Genomic DNA, 20,472 nt, shown 5'->3' on the forward strand with positions numbered 1-20,472 from the left:
CCCAAAGATATCTCAAAAGATTCTTGGCACCAATCCAATGTATATCATGAGGCTCAACCATATAGTGGCTCAATGTGTTAACTGCAAAACATAAGTCTGGACGAGAGTTCACCAAGAACATCAATGCTCCTATGAGTTGACGATACTCAAAAGCATTTCCCAATTCAGGTCCAGCAGCACTACCACATAACTTCTTAAAGTTAAGTTCCATCGGAGTAGTCACAAGCTTGCAGTCCACCATCCCAAATCTTTCCAATGTCTTCACAACATATTTTCCTTAAGAGAGGAAAATTTCACCTGCCTTTTGCCAGACCTCCAACCTTAGGAAATAGAGCATTGGTCCTAGGTCCTTCATCTCAAATTCAGAAGCCAACTCCCTCTTACATTTGTGAATGAGAGGCTCTGCACCTATCAGAAAGAGGTCGTCCACATAAAGTACCAGAATGAGAGGTTTATCATTTTCAACCTTAAAGTAAAGGTTCGAATCAGCTTCACTTGTAGTGAATCCCAGCTTCATCAGATAGTTATCGATCCTCTCATACCAAGCCCAAGGTGCTTGTTTCAATCCATAGAGAGCTTTCTTCAACCTGCATACATGACATTCCCGATCATGAACCTCAAACCCCTCGGTTGTTCCACATAGACTTCCTCTTTGATTGAACCATGCAAGAAAGCGGTCTTGACATCCATCTGATGTAGGTTCCATCCTTGCGAGGCAACAAGGGCTATGATCGAGCGAATGGTGGTGTATCAGGCAACAGGTGCAAATATCTTATCATAATCTACACCTTCCTTTTGAGAGAAGCCTCGAGCAACAAAGCAAGCCTTGAACTTTTCTGCACTTCCATTAGCTCCATGCTTGATTTTGTAGAGCCACTTAGAGGTGACAACCGATTTGTCCTGGGGTCTAAGGACCATATCCTAGACATCATTCTTCATAATTGACTCTTATTCTTCATTCATAGCATCCTTCCATGCTTGATGCTTCAAAGCTTCTTCAAATAATGAAGGCTCATTTTGAATGATAGTGCTCATGGCGGTCAAATATCCTTGATACCTGTTCGGCTTCTTGCTTTCACGAAAATTCCCCCTTAGTGCAATGTGTCTCTCGGCATCTTCGATAGTCTCCCTAAGCCACAAGGGTCTCCTTTGGAGGAGGAGGGATCATGAGGAGGAGGATCAATAGGATCCATAGGTTCATCAACATCAAGCATCGTTTCGTCTTCTTTTGCACTTTGATTTCCGATGTCAACTTCTTTGTCCTTCCTTAGGATAGGAAGGTTGTTGATCTTCTTGAGGGCCATATCTTCGTCAAAAGTGACATCATGACTTATCTCAACTTCCTTTTGATCAGCCACATAAATTCTATATCCCTTAGAATTTTCACTATAGCCCACAAAGATTCCTTTCTTCCCAGATGCACCCAATTTGCTTCTTTTCTCTTTCGGCACATGAAAATATACGAGACTTCCAAAAATTCTAAAATGAGAGACATCGGGTTTCTTACCAGTGAACATTTCTTCGGGAGTCTTGGAGTCCAATGCTTGATGAGGGCATCGGTTTTGAACATACACGGCGGTATTTGCAGCTTTAGCCCATAGGAACTTCAGAAGGCCTTGATCATGAAGCATGGCACGAACTGCTTCTACAATAGAGCGATTCTTCCTTTCAGCCACACCATTCTGCTCAGGAGTGTATGGCGTTGTAGTCTCCCTCTTAATGCCAGCTTCTCTGCAATAATCTTGGAATTCATTGGATTCGTACTCGATCCCATTATCAATCTTCAATATCTTGATTTTCTTCTTGGATTGGTTTTCAATGAAGGCTTTGAAGTGTCGGAACCAGGTGAACACTTCATCCTTCTTCTTCAAGAAGTAGATCTAGATCTTGCAAGAATAATCATCTGTAAAGGTGAGATAATATAAGTATCCTCCCAAAGAGTTTATGGGCATCATACCAGATATGTCGGAGTGGATCAATTGCAATATATATGTGGTCTTGCTATTACTTGAGGGGAATGGTCCCCTTGTAAGTTTTCCTTCAGCACATCCCAAACATACACCTTCATGCTCTACTTTGAACTCGGGCATACCTGTCACCATTTGTCTCACATCGAGTAGGGCCTTATAATGAAGATGGGCAAACCTATGGTGCCATAGTTCAGATTGCAAAGATGTGTCGCAAGACATGGCTCCCAATGGACTTCCTCCAACTTGATAGGAAGTGTCAACCCTAAACCCAAGAGTAAAAGCATCTTTAAAATTTCTTTTCCAAACATGTACCTTCCATCGATGAATGCCACCTTGAATTCTTTGTCCTACATGGCAGAAATGGACACCAGGTTATTCTTGAGATCATGTACATATAGTACTTCTTGCAAATGAAGTGTTACCTTGATTGAATTGAAGGGTAACATCCCTACTCCCTTCACGGGATAGGTGGCATCGTCTCCAAGGATGATCTCCAAGTTTGTCTCTTTTCTATCAAACTAGAGAGGGCTTCCTTGTATCCGGTGAAGTGCCTTGAGGCACCACTATCAATCAGCCAATTTCCCAAAGTGTCCGGAGGAGACGCAGTGGAGAGGGTCGATATAAGATAGTACTCTTTTTGCTTATTGTTAACAACATTTGATTCGTCATACCTGGAGTTCCTTGATTTCTTGGAGGGTCGACCATTTCCTTGATGTCTCGCATTCCTTTTTCCTTTGCTATTGGACCTACCATTCCTGTGGTCGTTGTTGTTGAAATTGCCCCTAGAATGATTGTGATCATCATCATGCGATGTGTCCCTTCTATTTGGACACTCCCTTGCATAGTGGCCAAACTTATAGCAAACAAAGCACCTACCCTTCTTTCCTCCCTTAGATCCAGGCTTTCAATGGAAATGACCTTTAGACCCTACATTATTTCTCCTTTTGGCATGAGCGGAGAATGCAGCGGGGTTTCTTCTATTAGAAAGCATTTCTTGCTCCATCATTCTTGTTTCTTCTTGAATGCATCTCGACATCAATTCTTCAAACCCTGGAATTCGATCATTGTTGAGGACAGTGGTTCTAAATACATACCACTAAGATGGGAGTCCTCCAAGGGTGGTGAGAGTAAGTTCCCTGTCAGGAATGACTTCTCCAATCAAGAGTAGATCATTCTTGATCTCAATAATCCTCAAGAAATAGGATTGAATATCCTCGTCCTTGCCCTTCTTAATATCCTTCAACTTATTCTTGAGAAATAGAATTTGATTAGCACTACTAACCTTGAACATGCTGACCAACCTGTCATAGATCTTCTTGGAGGTCTTCAATTTGGAGATGTAGGCCACCAGATGCTTGCCAATGGAATCCCTGATAATCTTGTTTGCTTTGACTTCAGCCCTATTGTACTTGGTCTTCGCAGCAGCCGGTGCATTTGAAGGAGGTTCATGGATTTTACCCTCCACATAGTCCATCACTTCTTTTTCTTCCAAGGTCAAATCAAGAGACATCTTCCATCCATGATAGACAAATTTATCATGGAGCTTGTCTTCAACCGGGAAGTAGGATGAGGAACCCGTTGAACCTTTTCCCCTTGTCCAACTGCCTTTGGTGATTGCTCTTTCACCCTTGCTTGGGCTTTGTCTTCACCTTAGCTCTAATACCATGTTAATTTTAGGCAACAATGGTATGTTCTTTGCTTTAGAGAAATTTTACTTTAATTTCTTTATTAGCCCAGTATTAATATTCAGATTAGCAATCACATCAACATGACAGTAAAATGCAGATAGAACATCAACATAAACAGTATAAGACAAGCCAAGACAAAAGGACACAAGATGTGGCACCATCCAGGGACAAACCCCAATGTGGGGAAACCCTTGATCAAATCTTCTTTTAGTCTTCAATATTTCAGCAGAGAGAGATAGTACAATTCACAAATCTGATAATTTATAATAGCAGCAAAAGAGCCCTAACCAGAAAAGTCAACGTTGGTCAACATGGCAGATTTGAACCTCAGCAAATCGGTCAACTTCAGTCAACTTCGGCCTCCAAACAGCAAGATAAAATAGCCCTCAAAATAGTCAAATTCAGCCCAGTCAAAGTCTGCTCAAAAAGCCCACCTGCAGTCAACCCTAACTGTAGTCAACATTGGTCAACAGTCAACGTTTAGCCTCGATTTTTGTGCTCAAAAATGCAATCAAAGGAGGTCAACGCATGTTGGTCAACGCTTAGTCAAACTGTCCAAAAATTTGGTCTCTTGAAATTTCAGCCTCCTAAAATTTTGCTCTCCTGAAATTTCGGCCTCCTGAAATTTCGGACATGTGGAGAGAGAAAGAGAGGGCCCAGAAATCCGTACCCAATCAATGAGGAGAGAGAGAGAGAGAAGTGTGAAGATGAGTGTGTCCAAATGAGACTAAGTCACCTTCTATTTATATACGTTGAGGATGAATAGACGTGTGTTAATTTTAGGCAACAATGGTATGTTCTATGCTCTAGAGAAATTTTACTTCAATTTCTTTATTAACCCAGTATCAATATCCAGTTTAGCAATCACATCAACATGATAGTAAAATGCAGATAGAACATAAACATAAACAGTAGAAGACAAGAGGACACAAGATGTGGCACCAGCCAGGGACAAACCCCAATGTGGGGAAACCCTTGATCAATTCTTCTTATAATCTTCAATAGTTCAGCAAAGAGCGAGATAGTACAATTTACAAATCTAATAATTTATAACAGCAGCAAAAGAGCTCTAACCAGAAAAGTCAACGATGGTCAACAAGGCAGATTTGACCGTCAACAATTTGGTCAACTTCAATCAACTTCGGCCTCCAAAGAGCAAGATCAAGATGAATCAGCCCTCAAAACAATCCAAAACCAGCCTAGTCAAAATCTGGTCAAACAGTCAACTTGTAGTCAGCCCTAGCTGCAGTCAACGTTGGTCAAAGTCAATGTTTAGCCTCGCTTTTTGTGCCCATAAATGCTACCTGATGGGACAGAGTTCCTCCACCAAAAATCACAGTCAAAGATGGTCAACGCAGCTCAAAAACAATTTCTGAAATTCGGTCAAACTTGGTCAAAGCCCAAAACAGAAAATTTGCATTCCTTTCCTTCGCACGTGTGAAGAGAGAGACTGCCCAGAAATCCGTACCCAATCAATGAGGAGAGAGAGAGATGTGTGAATATGAGTATGTCCAAATAAAGCTAAGGCATCATGTATTTATAGCAAACGTTGAGGATGAATAGACGTGATTGTTGGGCTTCTGAGCCTACATAAGTTTGTTGGTCGACCTTGACAATTTGACCATAATCAAAATAAATTCATAACTTCATTTGTACATGTCAGAATCGGATGATCTTTAGATCAATCCTACACCTCTCGGAGAGAGGAATCCAAGAAAAATATTAGCTGTCATAAATAAGATGACCCGTGTGGAGTTTGGCCCTAGTTGCCAATTTTAACACTCCCTCTCAACTAGGGAGAACTCCATCTGCTAATCCATCTGCCACTTTGTACTATCTTTGCCATCAATGCACTGCTCTGCTCTGCTGAACTATGAAGAAGAAGAAGTGATCGAGAATGTATCATACCATTCTCTACTGACACGAAGTCAATCCCAATCAAAGGAGAGTGTGTCGTACCACTCTTACTGACCCAAAGTCAGTTCCAATCAAAAGAGAGTGTCCCATACCATCTTACTGACTCGAAGTCAATTCCAATTGATCCCAGATCAATATCGGTCATCGTAGCATAAGGGGGTACGGGAGTACACGATGCGTTCATCGATAGTACTATGGTCCCTATCCTCATTTCCCTACTCATTGGCCAGATGAGAGGTACTTCCCATAAGTCCCAGACTACATGGGTAGGATGTCTCGGCAGGAGAAGGATGAACCACTCATCCTGCCTACATGTCGCCAAGGGGTATCACAAGGGAAGGCTGAACCACTCACCATGTACATAGCAAAACCACTAGGGGAAGGTTGAACCACTCACTCTATGGTTGTTCACCGCTCCAAGAAGTACCCCAAGCCCCCCGGAGCTCCCAAGCTCAATGCCCATCTCATACAGGACCCTCATAAGAGGGTCTCTCCACGACTCCAAGTCGTTCTCGGAAGGCCAAGAAATTGACCTTCCTCGGGGGCTTTTTCAGAATATCGGCAACCTGCTCATCAATCCCAATGTGATGGAGCCTTATTGCTCCTTGTTGTACCATATCCTGGATAAAGTAGTACCTGATATCTATATGCTTGGAGAAATCATGAAACACGAGTTCTCTGATAATCGGATACCACTCTAGTTGTCGCAGAGGATCACAGTGGTATCCAGCACATGTCCAAACAGCTCACTAAAGAGCTTCCTCAACCAAACAGCTTCATAGGAGGCCATACTAGCAACGATGTATTTGGCCTCGGTGGTGCTCAAGGCAACCCATTTTTGCTTCCTGCTCATCCAGGATATTGAAGCAGAACCCAAAGAAAAACAACATCCAAAAGTGCTCTTGCGATCCACCACACTGCTAGCCCAATCAGCATCACAATAACCATGCAGCCTCACATTTCCAGCAATATATCTCAGTCCATGAGCGATTGTGCCCCGAAGATACCTCAGAAGATTCTTGGCAACAATCCAATTTGTATGATGAGGCTCAACCATGTATTGACTCAATGTGTTAACTGCAAAACATATGTCCGAACGAGAGTTCACCAAGAACATCAGTGCTCCTATGAGTTGACAATACTCAAACGCATTTCCTAATTCAAGTCCAGCAGCACTACCACATAACTTCTTAAAGTTATGTTCCATCGGAGTAGTCACAGGCTTGTAGTCCACCATCCCAAATCTTTCCAATATCTTCACAACATATTCCTTGAGAGAGGAAAATTTCACCTGGATTTTGTCAGACCTCCAACCCTAGGAAATAGTGCATCGGTCCTAGGTCCTTCATCTCAAATTCAGAAGCCAAATCCCTCTTACATTTGTGAATGAGAGGGTCTGCACCTGTCAGAAAGAGGTCATCCACATAAAGTACCAGAATGAGAGGTTTATCATTTTCAACCTTAAAATAAAGGTTTGGATCGACTTCACTTCTAATGAATCCCAGCTTCATCAGATAGTTATTGATCCTCTCATACCAAGCCCGAGGTGCTTGCTTCAATCCATAGAGACCTTTCTTCAACCTGCATACATGACATTCCCGATCATGAACTTCAAACCCCTCAGGTTGTTCCACATAGACTTCCTCTTTGATTGAACCATGCAAGAAAGCGGTCTTGACATCCATCTGATGTAGGTTCCATCCTTGTGAGGCAGTAAGGGCTATGGTCGAGCGGATGGTGGTGCATCGGGCAATAGGTGCAAATATCTCATCGTAATCTACACCTTCCTTTTGAGAGAAGCCTTGAGCAACAAAGCAAGCCTTGAACATTTCTGCACTTCCATCAGCTCCATGCTTGATTTTGTAGAGCCACTTGGAGGTGACAACCGATTTGTCCTGGGGTCTAGGAACCACATCCCAGACATCATTCTTCATAATTGACTCATATTCTTCATTCATAGCATCCTTGCATACTTGTTGCTTCACGGCTTCTTCGAATGATTGAGTGACAGTGCTCAGGGCGGTCAAATATCCTTGATTCTTGTTCGGCTTCTTGCTTTTACGAAAAGTCCCCCTTGGTGCAATGTGTCTCTCGGCATCTTCGAGAGTCTCCCTAAGCCATGAGGATCTCCTCTTGGAGGAGGAAGGCTCATGAGGAGGAGGATCAATTGGATCCATAGGTTCATCAACATCAAGCATCGTTTCTTCCTCTTTTTCACCTTGATTTTTGGTGTCAACTTCTTTGTCCTTCTTGAGGATAGGAAGGTTGTTGATCTTCCTGAGGGCCATATCTTCGTCGAAGGTGACATCATGACTTATCTCAACTTCCTTTTGACCAGCCACATAAATTCTATATCCCTTAGAATTTTCACTATAACCCACAAAGATTCCTTTCTTCCCAGGTGCACCCAATTTGCTTCTTTTCTCTTTCAGCACATGAAAATATACGGGGCTTCCAAAAATTCTAAAATGAGAGACATCGGGTTTCTTACCAGTGAACATTTCTTCAGGAGTCTTGGAGTCCAATGCTTGATGAGGGCATCAGTTTTGAACATACACAGCGGTATTTGTTGCTTCAACCCATAGAAACTTCGGAAGACCTTGATCATGAAGCATGGCATAGACAACTTCTACAATAGAGCGAGTCTTCCTTTCAGCCACACCATTCTGCTCGGGAGTGTATGGCATTATCGTCTCCCTCTTAATGCCAGCTTCTCTGCAGTAATCTTGGAATTCATTGGATTCATACTCAGTCCCATTATCAGTCCTTAATATCTTGATTTTCTTCTCGAATTGGACTTCAGCCCTATTGTACTTGGTCTTCGCAACAGCCAGTGCATTTGAAGGAGGTTCAGGGATTTTACCATGCACATAATTCATCACTTCTTTTTCTTCCAAGGTCAAATCAAGAGACATCTTCCATCCATGATAGTCAGATTTAACATGGAGTTTGTCTTCAGCCGAGAAGTAGGATGAGAAACTCATTGAGCCTTTTGTCCTTGTCCAACTGTCTTTGGTGATTCCTCTTTCACTCTTGCTTGGGCTTTGTCTTCACCTCAGCACCGATTCCATGTTAATTTTAGGCAGCAATGGTATGTTCTATGCTTAAGAGCAATTTTACTTCAATTTCTTTATTAGCCCAATATCAATATCCAGTTTAGCAATCACATCAACATGATAGTAAAATGCAGATAGAACATAAACATAAACAATAGAAGGCAAGCCAAGACAAGAGGACACAAGATGTGGCACCAGTCACGGACAAACCCCAATGTGGGGAAATCCTTTATCAATTCTTCTTATAGTCTTCAATAGTTCAGCAGAGAGAGAGATAGTAAAATTTACAAATCTGATAATTTATAACAGCAGCAAAAGAGCCCTAACCAGAAAAGTCAATGATGGTCAATAGGGCAGATTTGACCCTCAACAATTTGGTCAACTTCGACCTCCAAACAGCAAGATGAATCAGCCCTCAAAATAGTCCAAAATTAGCCCAGTCAAAAATCTGGTTCAATAGTCAACTTGCGGTCAGCCCTAGCTGCAGTCAACATTGGTCAAAGTCAATGTTTAGCCTCGATTTCTGTGCCCAGAAATGCGCCCTGCTGGGACAGAGCTCCTCCACCAAAAATCACAGTCAAAGATGGTCAACGAAGCCCAAAAACAGTTTTTGAAATTTGGTCAAACTTGGTCAATGCCCAGAACAAAAAAAATTGCTTTCCTTTCCTTTGCACGTGTGGAGAGAGAAACTGCCCAGAAATCTGTACCCAATCAATGAGGAGAGGGAGAGATGTGTGAAGATGAGTGTGTCCAAATGAGGCTAATGCATCATGTATTTATAGCAAACGTTGAGGATGAATAGACGTGACTATTGGGCTTCTGAGCCTACATAAGTTTTCTGGCCGACCTTGACAGTTTGACCATAATCAAAATAAATTCATAACTTCATTTGTACATGTCGAAATCGGATGATCTTTAGATCAATCCTACACCTCTCGAAGAGAGGAATCCAAGAAAAATATCAGTTGCCATAGATAAGATGACCCATGTGGAGTTTGGCCCTAGTTGCCAATTTTAACAACGTGACTGCTGGCTTCTGAGCCTATATAAGTGTGTTGGCCGACCTTGACAATTTAACCATAATCAAAATAAATTCATAACTTCATTTGTACATGTCAGAATCGAAGAAAAGCGATAAAAGAGGTGGATTTTTCTCGAAGAGCCGGAGCTGCGGAGAACCTAGGGTTTCTATTCGGCTCTGGTTGCTGCCATTGCGCCTGCGGCGGCAGGGCTTGCCGCTGTCTCTGGCCACCCTTCTTGCCGCCATCGCTTGGCGTCGACGTGCGACCAACCTTCTGTGATTCAACTGTGTCGGGTTTCGCTGCGGCTGGAGGGGTTTGGAGATCTGCGACTCCGGTAGCCTGTGGCGAGGATTCGACTTCGGCCTTCGCTCCCCTATCTCCTGTGGGTCTCCTCCCCTGCGTCGTTTCCTCAGCGCGACTCTGATCCAATCATCGTTTTCGTCTGACGAGCCCGGGTTGGTGGCCTGCACTGCTTAGTCTCTGAGTTTCAGCAGAGGTCCGGAGACTTGCATTGTGCTTTGAGTTGGGCGGCGGCGGAGTGTGTCCACATCTTTCTGGTTTTTCGGCGGTCTCCTGCTCAACTTCCGACTCTCTATTTTGGCGGTCTCACCAAAGGAATTTTGGCTTTTGGCTTTTTCGTGCTGAGCCGCGGAGCGAGGGAGGGGTATTGTTGGGCCTCTTGACTCTCTTCGTGGGGGCGAGGTGGCTGCCCTAGCCGCCTCTGCCCCCGGACCGAGCCGTCTCTGCTCCGGCTGGGATCTGATGGACTCCCTTGCGGCTCTGGGTCCTTTTTTTGGCTTTTTGCTGGCTTACCTCTGCAGTTATGGGGAGCGTTGAGGGATCTGAGGTGTGGAGTCTGTCTCTGCATCGATTCGTGCCGCTTCTCCATGGCTGTCTCTGGTCGGTTTTTTCTTCGGGCTTCTTTGGATATATGGTGGTTTCTTCCTCTGGTTTCCTCGGCTTCAGGTGGAGAGTTTTGAGGGGGTGGGGGAGGTGTGGCTACCTTTGGCTGCTCTCTACCATTTCGTGCCTCTCCCCTTTGACTTGGCGGCCATTATCGAATTTTCTGCACTTTCCTCAGGAGCTATAGTTTTTTTTTCTGTTATTTTTATTTTAATGGGTAGGGGTATCCTCCTGTTGGGGTTTACATACCCATTTACTTGCTGCCCTGTTTGAGGGCTCTTCTGCATACTTCTCCTGAAGTATTGTTTTGTAAGTGGTTTACCCACACTACAGCATATGCGTTCAGCATCTACAACATGTAATTTTCTGAAATTAATGAAAATTACGAATTCTCTTCTTCGGAAAAAAAAATGTCAGAATCGAACGATCTTTAGATCAATCCTACACCTCTCAGAGAGAGGAATCAAAGAAAAATATCAGCTGTCATAAATAAGATGACCCATGCGGAGTTTGGCCCTAGTTGCCAATTTTAACAATGAATGAATGCAAAGTTTTCTCTAAAGCTACAATTATTCATTTTTAACATATCAGTTCAAGTCATTATGTCTAGCCACATAAACAACCTGAAATATATTCTCAGGCAGCTAGCAAAATTCGAGGTTGTGGTAGATGAAGAGGACACCAAAGTCGTTATATTAAATAGTTGGTCATATGAATACAACTAAATAGTTTGACATGTTGGTCATCTGATTAAATAGTTTGACATCACTCTCCCCCCACCCTTCTAGATGAGAGTTGTAATCCAATCTCTAATCCAAAATCAAGTGCCTTGCCCTCATTCTTGCACTCCTCAATAAAACCTAGGCTACACAGAACTCATTCCATTCTACAACTGAATAACTTCATCAATTTTTTCAGTCACCATTGGGTTTTTTATCTACCGAATACTGATTTCCTCATTCTGGCAGATGACCAACTATTGTAATCCAATCTCTAATCCAAAATCAAGTGTCTTTCCCTCATTCTGGTACTAGTCAATAAAACCTAGCTTACACAGGACTCATTCCATTCTACATCTGAATAACTCCATTAATTTTTCAGTCACCATTAGGTTTTTTATTTACCAAATACTGACTTCCTTTATACAGCGTCAAGAGGGCTTTTTGGCTTTTCCCTAACCATTCGTCCCATAAAGACCTCATATCGGTTAACTTCCATCCACCAGGACATCTAGATACTTAGTCACAATACTCATCAATTTTCTAGCTAAGCAACCTAGATACATGATGTATTTTCACTTTATTGTATTAATTATATTTCCCCGTCTTTCTAATTCCTCTCATATGCTAGGACACTTACTGTAGTCCAATTTCAGTTTTCAGTTCATACAATACAATCACAACAAAATGGTGAATATAACTTGAAATTTCACATTTTATCATACGTCTTTGTGTGATATGGATGAGAATAAGCACAAACGGTAAAGCACAAAGTGAGACAAATATGATTAAAAACGCTCACTTGCATTACCCTTTTATGTCGATATGGGACTCAGAGCATCTTTATATTAGAAGAAAAAAGCTTGGCAATCCTGAACCATCCAAGAATATTAAAATAATAACAAAACTCCAAATACTCTATGCAAGTTCGACTTCATGTTGCCTGAGGAATTAAAAGAGTAATTAACCATATCCAACATAATTACAATATCTATTAATATACACACCATTCCTCCATACTTTGAAGAAATTGTCCCTTTTTTTTAAATGTGAGAAGTATGTTTAAAATGTTAACTGGGGATACATTTGACTTTGTGAGGACAGGGACCCTTGTCAACTGACTAAATATGTTGTGATTTGCTTAGTGCATGTTGTTCTAGTTCAGGTGTCGAAAAGAAAATCCTGTGAGGGAGGAGCTTGTATTACTGGAGTACGTCTGGGGTGCGTCTGGCAGATATAATATTTGTACCTCCTCCAAGTGTGATGCTTCATGCAGTGATACTATTAACATTATCCACATAATGGATGCCCAGATGTGCTGGAAGTTCCAAACAAAAATCCGTTTGAGCCCTCATACTAGAAAATTGTGTACGACCATAGGAAATGGGTTGAAGATTATAATGTTGTTGTGCCCTGAACCAACACTTGTCCAAACAAAGCCAAGCTTTGTAACCCACATGAAAATTATGTGGAATCCGATGCCAATCCTAGAGCTTTCTGTTTGGCTTGTGTTTTAAGGAGAACATCCTTGACCCTGGTCTGAGTCCAATTTTTGGGAGGGCCTAAAAGTATAGAAAAAGAAACTATCAGGATTTAGATACTAAATGTAAAACACCTACAAGTACAGACATGGGTGACAATACTGTAATTATGTGTAATCGGTATAGAATGTTTTACTTATGTTTCATCCGTACAAAATGTTTTATTTCTATTAAAAAATATTTCAATACCAATTGCCAATGAGAGAGGTACGAATCCCACTAACACGGGGATAAAAGGTCATTTTTTATAGCACAAATGAATGCAAAATCAATAAATGAATAGCCATGGCCACCTCAAAACGAAGCAAGAGCAACATCAACATTGAAAACAGAAGAGGAAACGCAAAAAAAACAGAAGAATGCCATGGACCTTAAAGGATTCTGTGTTCAATTCCTGATTTTCAATCGATTAACTACAACGACGTAAACCAGAAAAACTTAATTAAGTTACCTCAAATAGTAATCTGTCAAGCAAGAAGCGGGCCACTGGAAACATAACAACGAAGACGGGCACCATAGCAAGGTCACCAACCTCGGGATAGGCTTCGAATTCCCAGTCAATTTTGCTGTCCATTGAAATCTTTGAAACCTCAAATCCCAGTACACAATATAACATCAAATCTGCCGTTTACCTGCCGCTCTCGAATTCCGAATTGGGTTCGGCGCTATGCATCCAAAAGCCAAACGACAGTGTAGCGTAGATGTGGATGGTAAATTTTCAAGGAAATGAGTCCAAAGGCCGAAGAGGAAGTCTCCCCTGAATTGGGCTTCTCGGTGAAGGGATGAAGGAATAGTAAAGCACTTCATTTGTGTCAAATCTAATTAGATCCAATTTCCTGTTCAGATCTAATTAGGTCCAATTTACTGGCTGAAAATGGAAGGGAACTTTAGGCTACAGGGTAGTCAATTGGTCAATCTTGTGGATGCACTTGATTCCATGCAGATTCCACCTAATTTTTAGAAAGGCCATTTTTTGGTAAACCAGCGGAGTTGCTTCATTTTTAGTGAATGTCATTTATCTTGTGCCATTTTAAAAGATATTTTCTAAATTAAGTTGTCTAGTGAAATGTTTTTTAATTAAGTTGTATAGATATTGTTTTAATCAAAAGGGAATTTCATTCTATTATTAATTTTAAATTTATTTTAATTTTTTGAATTTACCAAAAGTCATTTCAGAAGAAGTTATCATTTTAAGAGAAATGATTTTTATTGGTGCTACATCTCATAAGAATTGATTTTGATTGTTGTTTAGTAGATCCAGAATTAAGATGGATTTGGGTTTGTTTAATTTATTTATTTAAATTGGTTATATTTCACATCAATACTATGGGTTCTTGTAGTACATGTCAATCTCATGGGTGAAAACCATGAAGTTATTTTTAATTTTTATTTTTTAACATTATTTTTATTTTTTCAGGCTTCTATGATCCATAATGAATTAAGAAAAGTCTTTTGGTAGAAATCACATAAGAGAAATTTTTGGTTGACGTGTTTCGAACCAACAAGTGTGGTTCATCATCTGGTCCTGATGATGAACCACACTTGTTGGTTCGAAATGCGTCAGCCAGAAATTTCTCTTATGTGATTTCTACCGAAAGACTTTTCTTAATTATTTTTCTTTTCTTTTCTTTTTTTGTAAGTTTTGCAGGACATTTTCATTCATATTCTTCAAAAAGTAGGTTACAACCATAATTCAAGTGGTTCAATGGCCTCAACATGCCCAGAGGGAAACCAGGTCTGTTGGCCACCGAACAACATTATAAGTCATCCAAAAACATAAAAGTTTAAGTCTGTCTAACAATGCCTTATATGACTGAATGTCTTGAATCCTTCTAAGATCTAAGTATCTAAAACAAAATATCATATCCGACAAATTTGTCATATAGTGTTAACAAAATTTTAAAATAGAAAAAAGCCAAGCATATTGCTATTCATTGAAGGAATCCACGGGAGTTGGATCTTTCACACTCGAACCAGGTAATTCAGACTGGGGAAGACAAGGAAAGTGTTTATTAATGTGGCTGACGAACATTCTGTTGTTGGATTTAAAATTGAATAAGTTGAAATTCCTTTTGAATTTCCTAAAGACTATGATCAGACTTGAATGAGCCAACTGGAGGGTTCATTATGGCTTTGGCCACAATGTTCTTCATTAACTAGTAGAGGTGAACAGTCTACTTGTATTGAGAAGTATGGCCTCTAGAGTGGCTAGGGTCTGAAACCAGGTCTCTCCGATCTTCCAATTGAATCTCAACATCCACTTGATGGTTAAGTTTTGTCTCCCAGTTTGAGATAAGTTGACAGACCTGCGATGGGTGTCTGTCTGATAAGACTAGGCAGAATCACGATTAGCCCTTAGGCAGATTTGCGGCCCCTACCCCACGCATGGCGAGGCTGGGCTTGACGATTTTTGCCTCGCTTCTCGGCATTACTTCCTCGACTGCCTCTCGTAGAGGGAGCCTAAACCAGAAGAAGGATGAACCATTTTGCCACTCGAAAAACCTGTATGGGAATGAAAAACCCTGTAATAGATTGCCTAGACCTCGAGCTTGAAGCAATCAAACAACTTGAGGTCTCGACAGTCACACTGTAATTGAATACCTGGAAAATTATCACTGGGCATAGAATATTGATCGTTAGGTCTGAACCTAGCAATTAACCTGAGAATGAGATGGGTCTGCCGCTAAAGGCCTGAAAAAACAAACCTAGGCTCCTCGAGCCCTCTTAAGACCAGACACTGAAGTAAAACGAGAGGAACCAGACGCAAGATACCCTAAATCTTACAAACTTTCAGAGACAATGAATGGACCAAACAACGAGCACAAACATCCATACATGCGACATATAAAAAGCTCCATGCCAAAGAAATCCAATACATCCCCATGCGAGATAGTAATATTCCAAAGAAAACAGAAACAATTAGATAGTAAGCAAACAACTCATAATAAAACCTGGAGGATTCCTTCTAGAATTCTCGGTAGAGTTTCCATTTGCTTGCTGGCTCCAAATTATATAAACTTCCCCATCGAATTGACACAGGAGTATAGGTCACAGGGGGCGAATGATAAGAAGGGAAAAGAGAAATAACATACTCGATGACTTTAGACATGTAGCAAGAGGAACCGAGAACACCAGGGTGACAAACCCTGAAAGCGCCCCTCTTGAACAACCTTGAGCAACCCAAGAACACTAAAATGGTACTAGAACCTAAAACAAGGTAATTATCGCCTAAGAATGAGGGATGGTCGTCACCAAATGTCTGCGATAAGGTGTTGCTCTGACCAGTCCTTACTGCATTAACTGGTTACATGCACGATGCCACATTACCATACCTACCAAACATGTGAGCGTTGTAGTGAAGCCGCCCTCCATCCCTTATTGCTTTAACATTACTCATGGCCCAGAACCCAAAGGCTCCTTTTTGTCGACACACAACCTGATCAGGAACCTTGATTCATAGCATAGTTAGGATCGATGTTGGTTTTAACATCCTGATCTAGTATCTGCCTCAAAGAATCCATCTCTTCACCATAGTTTTGTACGGGCCATGGAGACTCTAGAGTCCTGCCAATATTGAAGCAACCCTAGTTTATTAAAAAGTTTGTTGCTTTATTTCCTGCTCTCTTAACATGAGAGGAAATGATATAATCAAAACAAGGAAGGAGCTCACTTATATCCTGTATTAGCCGAGTCATCCACCAACTGTGGCTAAGTTTCTCCCAATGTGTGTCATGGTTTAGTTTTTTAACCATTTCAATGACTAAGTTAGAATCTCATTCTACCACCAATCTTTTGTACCCTTCTTGTTTAGATATGAGGAGTCCTCGGTAAATTACGCCTCATTATTGCTTGCATAGCCACAATCAGCTGCATAAATAAGTTTTACTTGGTTTTGCGAGTCTCTGAATAAACCTTCGTACCCAGCATCTCCTAGGTTTCCTTTAGAGGCCCCATCAAAGTTAAGTTTGAGGAATCCAACAAGAGGAGCTGAGAATTTGGAAGGAGATGAGCTATGGGAGACCAAAAGCTTCCAAGAAGATGGAGCAAGCATTTGCGGTGATAGATTCAAAATACTTAGGATCCGAGCCTAATGAGGAGCAACCTACCAATCATCTGAATGCCAATGTTATGCTATGATCGTTTCCCGTATGTTCTGGATTATCCCGTTCCAAACTCCTTCCTGAGAGAGTCGTCACCCTTTGAAAATCCTTCTTTTTCATTCTTTCCAGACTGCCCAAAGGAGAAAACCTAATGCCACACTCCAAGCTCGATTCAATATTGGGCTTGAGAAAATGTATTTTCTCCACATTTCTATTGAATCTCTAATACTATTGTGGTCTCGATCAAGGTGGTCGAAGAGTTGGCCTATATTTCTCCATAATTGGTCAACAAAGGGACATATATTCAAAAGGTACTCCATATCTTCACTTTGTAAGCCACATAAGCTACAAAGTGAGGGCCCTTGGACTCCTCTTTTATAGAGTTGGATCCCAGGTAAGAATTCATCTACGACATACCAACCACAAGAAGTGAGCCACAGTAGGCCAAAAGTGCCCTATCCATATCTTCCTCCATATTGGGCTAAGGTGTTCTTGACTTTCTACTGCTGCAAGTTTGTATGCTTCCTTGATGTTGAACTTTCCTTTAGTAGAGTAGCCCCATCTTAATATATCATGGCCTTCATGTTTTGCAATTTTCCTGTAGTGAAGCTCCTTTTCCATATTCTCCAATTGGTTGGATGTTGGAGGGTTCAGCGAATCTTGTTGCCCTTTCCACTGTCTCCAAGCTAGATCCAGAGAGGGCAACCATTATTGATTCACTATTGAACAACTCTGACTACTTATGAAAACAAAATGTCCCCAAGGTCCTGCCTACTAAATAACTTAGCTCGTTGTTGCCGCGAGTCTTGCTAGAAGAGGGCGCTCTTCCTATCTCGAATTTCCCAAAAGGTGTGGTTTCCAATGAGATCTCTATTAATTGATGCTAAATTCCATATTGAATAGCCCTGTGGGGTTACCAAGATTCTTAATTTTCGTTCTAGAGAATATGGCACTCTATATTTTCTATTCCATATAATCTTCCACAAGTCAGGTTTATTTTCTTATTTTTATTTTATACGATGTGTTCTCATAAACCTAGAGCACAAAAATCACGAACAAAATAAATATATACTAATTAAATAAATAAATTTAATTTGTTAATAATAAATAATAAATAATCTCTGGTCCTTAATAATGGGTGGAGGGTTCACCTGAAATGTGGGAAGGATATTAATCCTATACACAGTTCCATTCGGAAATCTTCTACAAATATTATTTTTTATTTTATTTTGATAAAGTAGAAATGTTTATAGGACATTATGTTAGAACATCTCTACCATATCAGTTTAGATAGGGATCAAATCTCTTAAGATGCAAAAAGATTTGTTCCCTCTCGGGGCTTGGTAGATCCAGAGTTAAGATGGATCTAGGCTGGATTAATTCCCCCCTTTAAATAGACTATATTCCACATGAATACCATGTGAAATATCATAGGTTCTCATAAACTTAAAGCTAAAAAATAACGAGTACCTTAACCAAGTCAAATTTACCTTAACTACCCAACAAATAATAGTAATAATAAAATAACACAGAATTTTTGTTTTAAACATATGGTTATTTTTATTTTTATTTCAAATTTACCTTAACTACCCAACAAAAATTGATTAAAAAAATAATAACTTAAAATTTTTATTTTAACATAAGGTTATTTTTATTTTATTTTACTTTGACCGTGTCAAAATGTTTGTAGGACGGGACATTACAACATCTCTTACCCACTGGTATGGAAAGTACCTCTCGACGCCACTAGGTTGGAGAGTGCCTTCCGACACAATAAGATTGTTTTCTTCAAAAAAAAATAAAGAAAAAAAGTTATTATTATTTTAATATAGATATTTTTATTTTTAAATATTTTAAATTAACAAAATGAGATGTTAAAATGTTAATATATATATATATATATATATATATATATAGAATGTGAGGTGTATTTTATAATTTCTATGAAAAATGTGTATAATGTAATGACCATGTAATATTAATATACAAAATAATTTGGTTGTTAATTAAATTTAGTTTTGATCGGGTTGTCAATCACGCTAAGCATGGGAAGGGGGAGAGGGGCTTGGTCCTTCATTGTCACCTCACCCCCTCGAGGGGGAAAGGTTGAACAAGCCCTCCCCCCACTAGGCTCACTCATTTAAACATGGAGGTGTATGTATTAAGCTTTGCAAATCCCAAGGCCCCTTCACCATGTGTGAGCGAGTTAATTGATTTCTCTGGGCTCCTTCTCCCACACACATATAACATTGTAAGCTTCACTGGAGGATTTTCATCACCCCTCAACATAGACTTCATCACCTTGGTGTTGTTTCCGTCGCTCACAATAGGGCACGACCAAGTCCTCCTAACCTGACCTCCCCAAGTTTCACAACTCTCAACAATCTATTGGCTTGAAGACTCTCTCCCATCCCTTGCATGGTGTTGCAGCTTCACAAGTGGTGAAGGGAGAGGACTTGCAGTGAAGGGAATTTGGCAACTAGGTTATACCAACCCAGGCCTCACCTTGTCAACACGCAGGTGTCTCCTATTGCTACTGGCATCTATTCCTCTCAACCTTTGGTTGCTTTGATAATCAATTTGTTATGCAATCTCATTGCTTCGTACAAGTCTTTTGTTTCCACTACATGTTTCGTCTTAATCCCTTTCCCTACACAACTAGCTCTCCTAAGTAATTCACTTGTTCTGGGAGTCTAATTGCTCAACCCTATCACCATCTCGTGACGTCCTCACTCTTTTGGTGGCTTCTTGAACCTTTTTGTGTTCCTCCTCATTATTGGCTAGCTATGTCTTATTGCTCCACCTTGTCTCCTCCCGTTGTAGCCATTCAATCTGTTTGACATCATCGTCCTATCTTGGTCCCTCGACAACTAACTCTTAACACCACGCCCTGATAGCACTTCCATTGTAGATGAGGCTCTGCTCGTAGGAGAGAAGGAAACACTTGGGATCGCTATAAATCCCAATCTATTGTGCACAGATACCAAGACACTATCGCTGAAAACATTCATCATTTAGTCACCCAAGTTGCTACTAAAGTTATGCATAAAAGAGATGCTTGCATGGATGATGACATTCTCACTCGCTCTGTTGATTAGATTCCAAACCCTGAGCACACTCGTGGCTAACAAAATCATTATTTATGCATAGTAAAACTCTATTGGCGCATTAAGGCACTCTTGGGCAAGGCTTTGGAGGACAGGGAAGACAATAAAAGCAAGATTTCACTGTGGGTAAGCATCCTCTTAGCAAGAATCAAGCAGATGTCCTTGGAGAATTATGACCAAGCCAGGTGGCTCACTAAAATTGAGGCTTACTCTCCAATGCAAAAGGTTCAACATCTTTAGGTACCTTTGAGGTGAAAATAGACCTGCATACCGCCTCTTGGTTATGTAATTGTTATCTCTATTAGTGTGCAGTATAGGAAGATAGATGGTTATTTTGTGTTTGCTAGTTTCTTAAGATTGCATATGTTTACAATCTCTTTTGTTACTACATGGCTTTGTCATAGTTTTTATGTCGTTCATGTAAACTTTTGGACCAAAGACTTATATTT

At 40.7% G+C, this 20,472-nt stretch overlaps 1 protein-coding gene across 3 annotated transcripts in view; it reads right to left on the reverse strand.

The window, feature by feature from the left end:
• LOC149260880 (ASC1-like protein) overlaps positions 1–13,702 on the reverse strand; it is a 192,014-nt gene extending 178,312 nt beyond the window's left edge. The window contains exon 1 of one of the 3 annotated variants that reach the window (XM_089421233.1): positions 13,268–13,702. In XM_089421233.1, the coding sequence (XP_089277359.1) occupies positions 13,268–13,432 (165 nt within the window). In that variant the 5' untranslated portion in view covers positions 13,433–13,702. The remainder of the gene's footprint in view (positions 1–13,267) is intronic. The other 2 variants (XM_089421227.1, XM_089421229.1) reach the window with 2 other exon arrangements.
• Positions 13,703–20,472: the final 6,770 nt, after the last annotated feature.

The sequence above is a fragment of the Pinus tabuliformis genome, chromosome 6, assembly GCF_031772625.1.
Source record: "Pinus tabuliformis cultivar Carrire ecotype Pingquan chromosome 6, CPIR1, whole genome shotgun sequence".
Taxonomy (NCBI): domain Eukaryota; kingdom Viridiplantae; phylum Streptophyta; class Pinopsida; order Pinales; family Pinaceae; genus Pinus; species Pinus tabuliformis.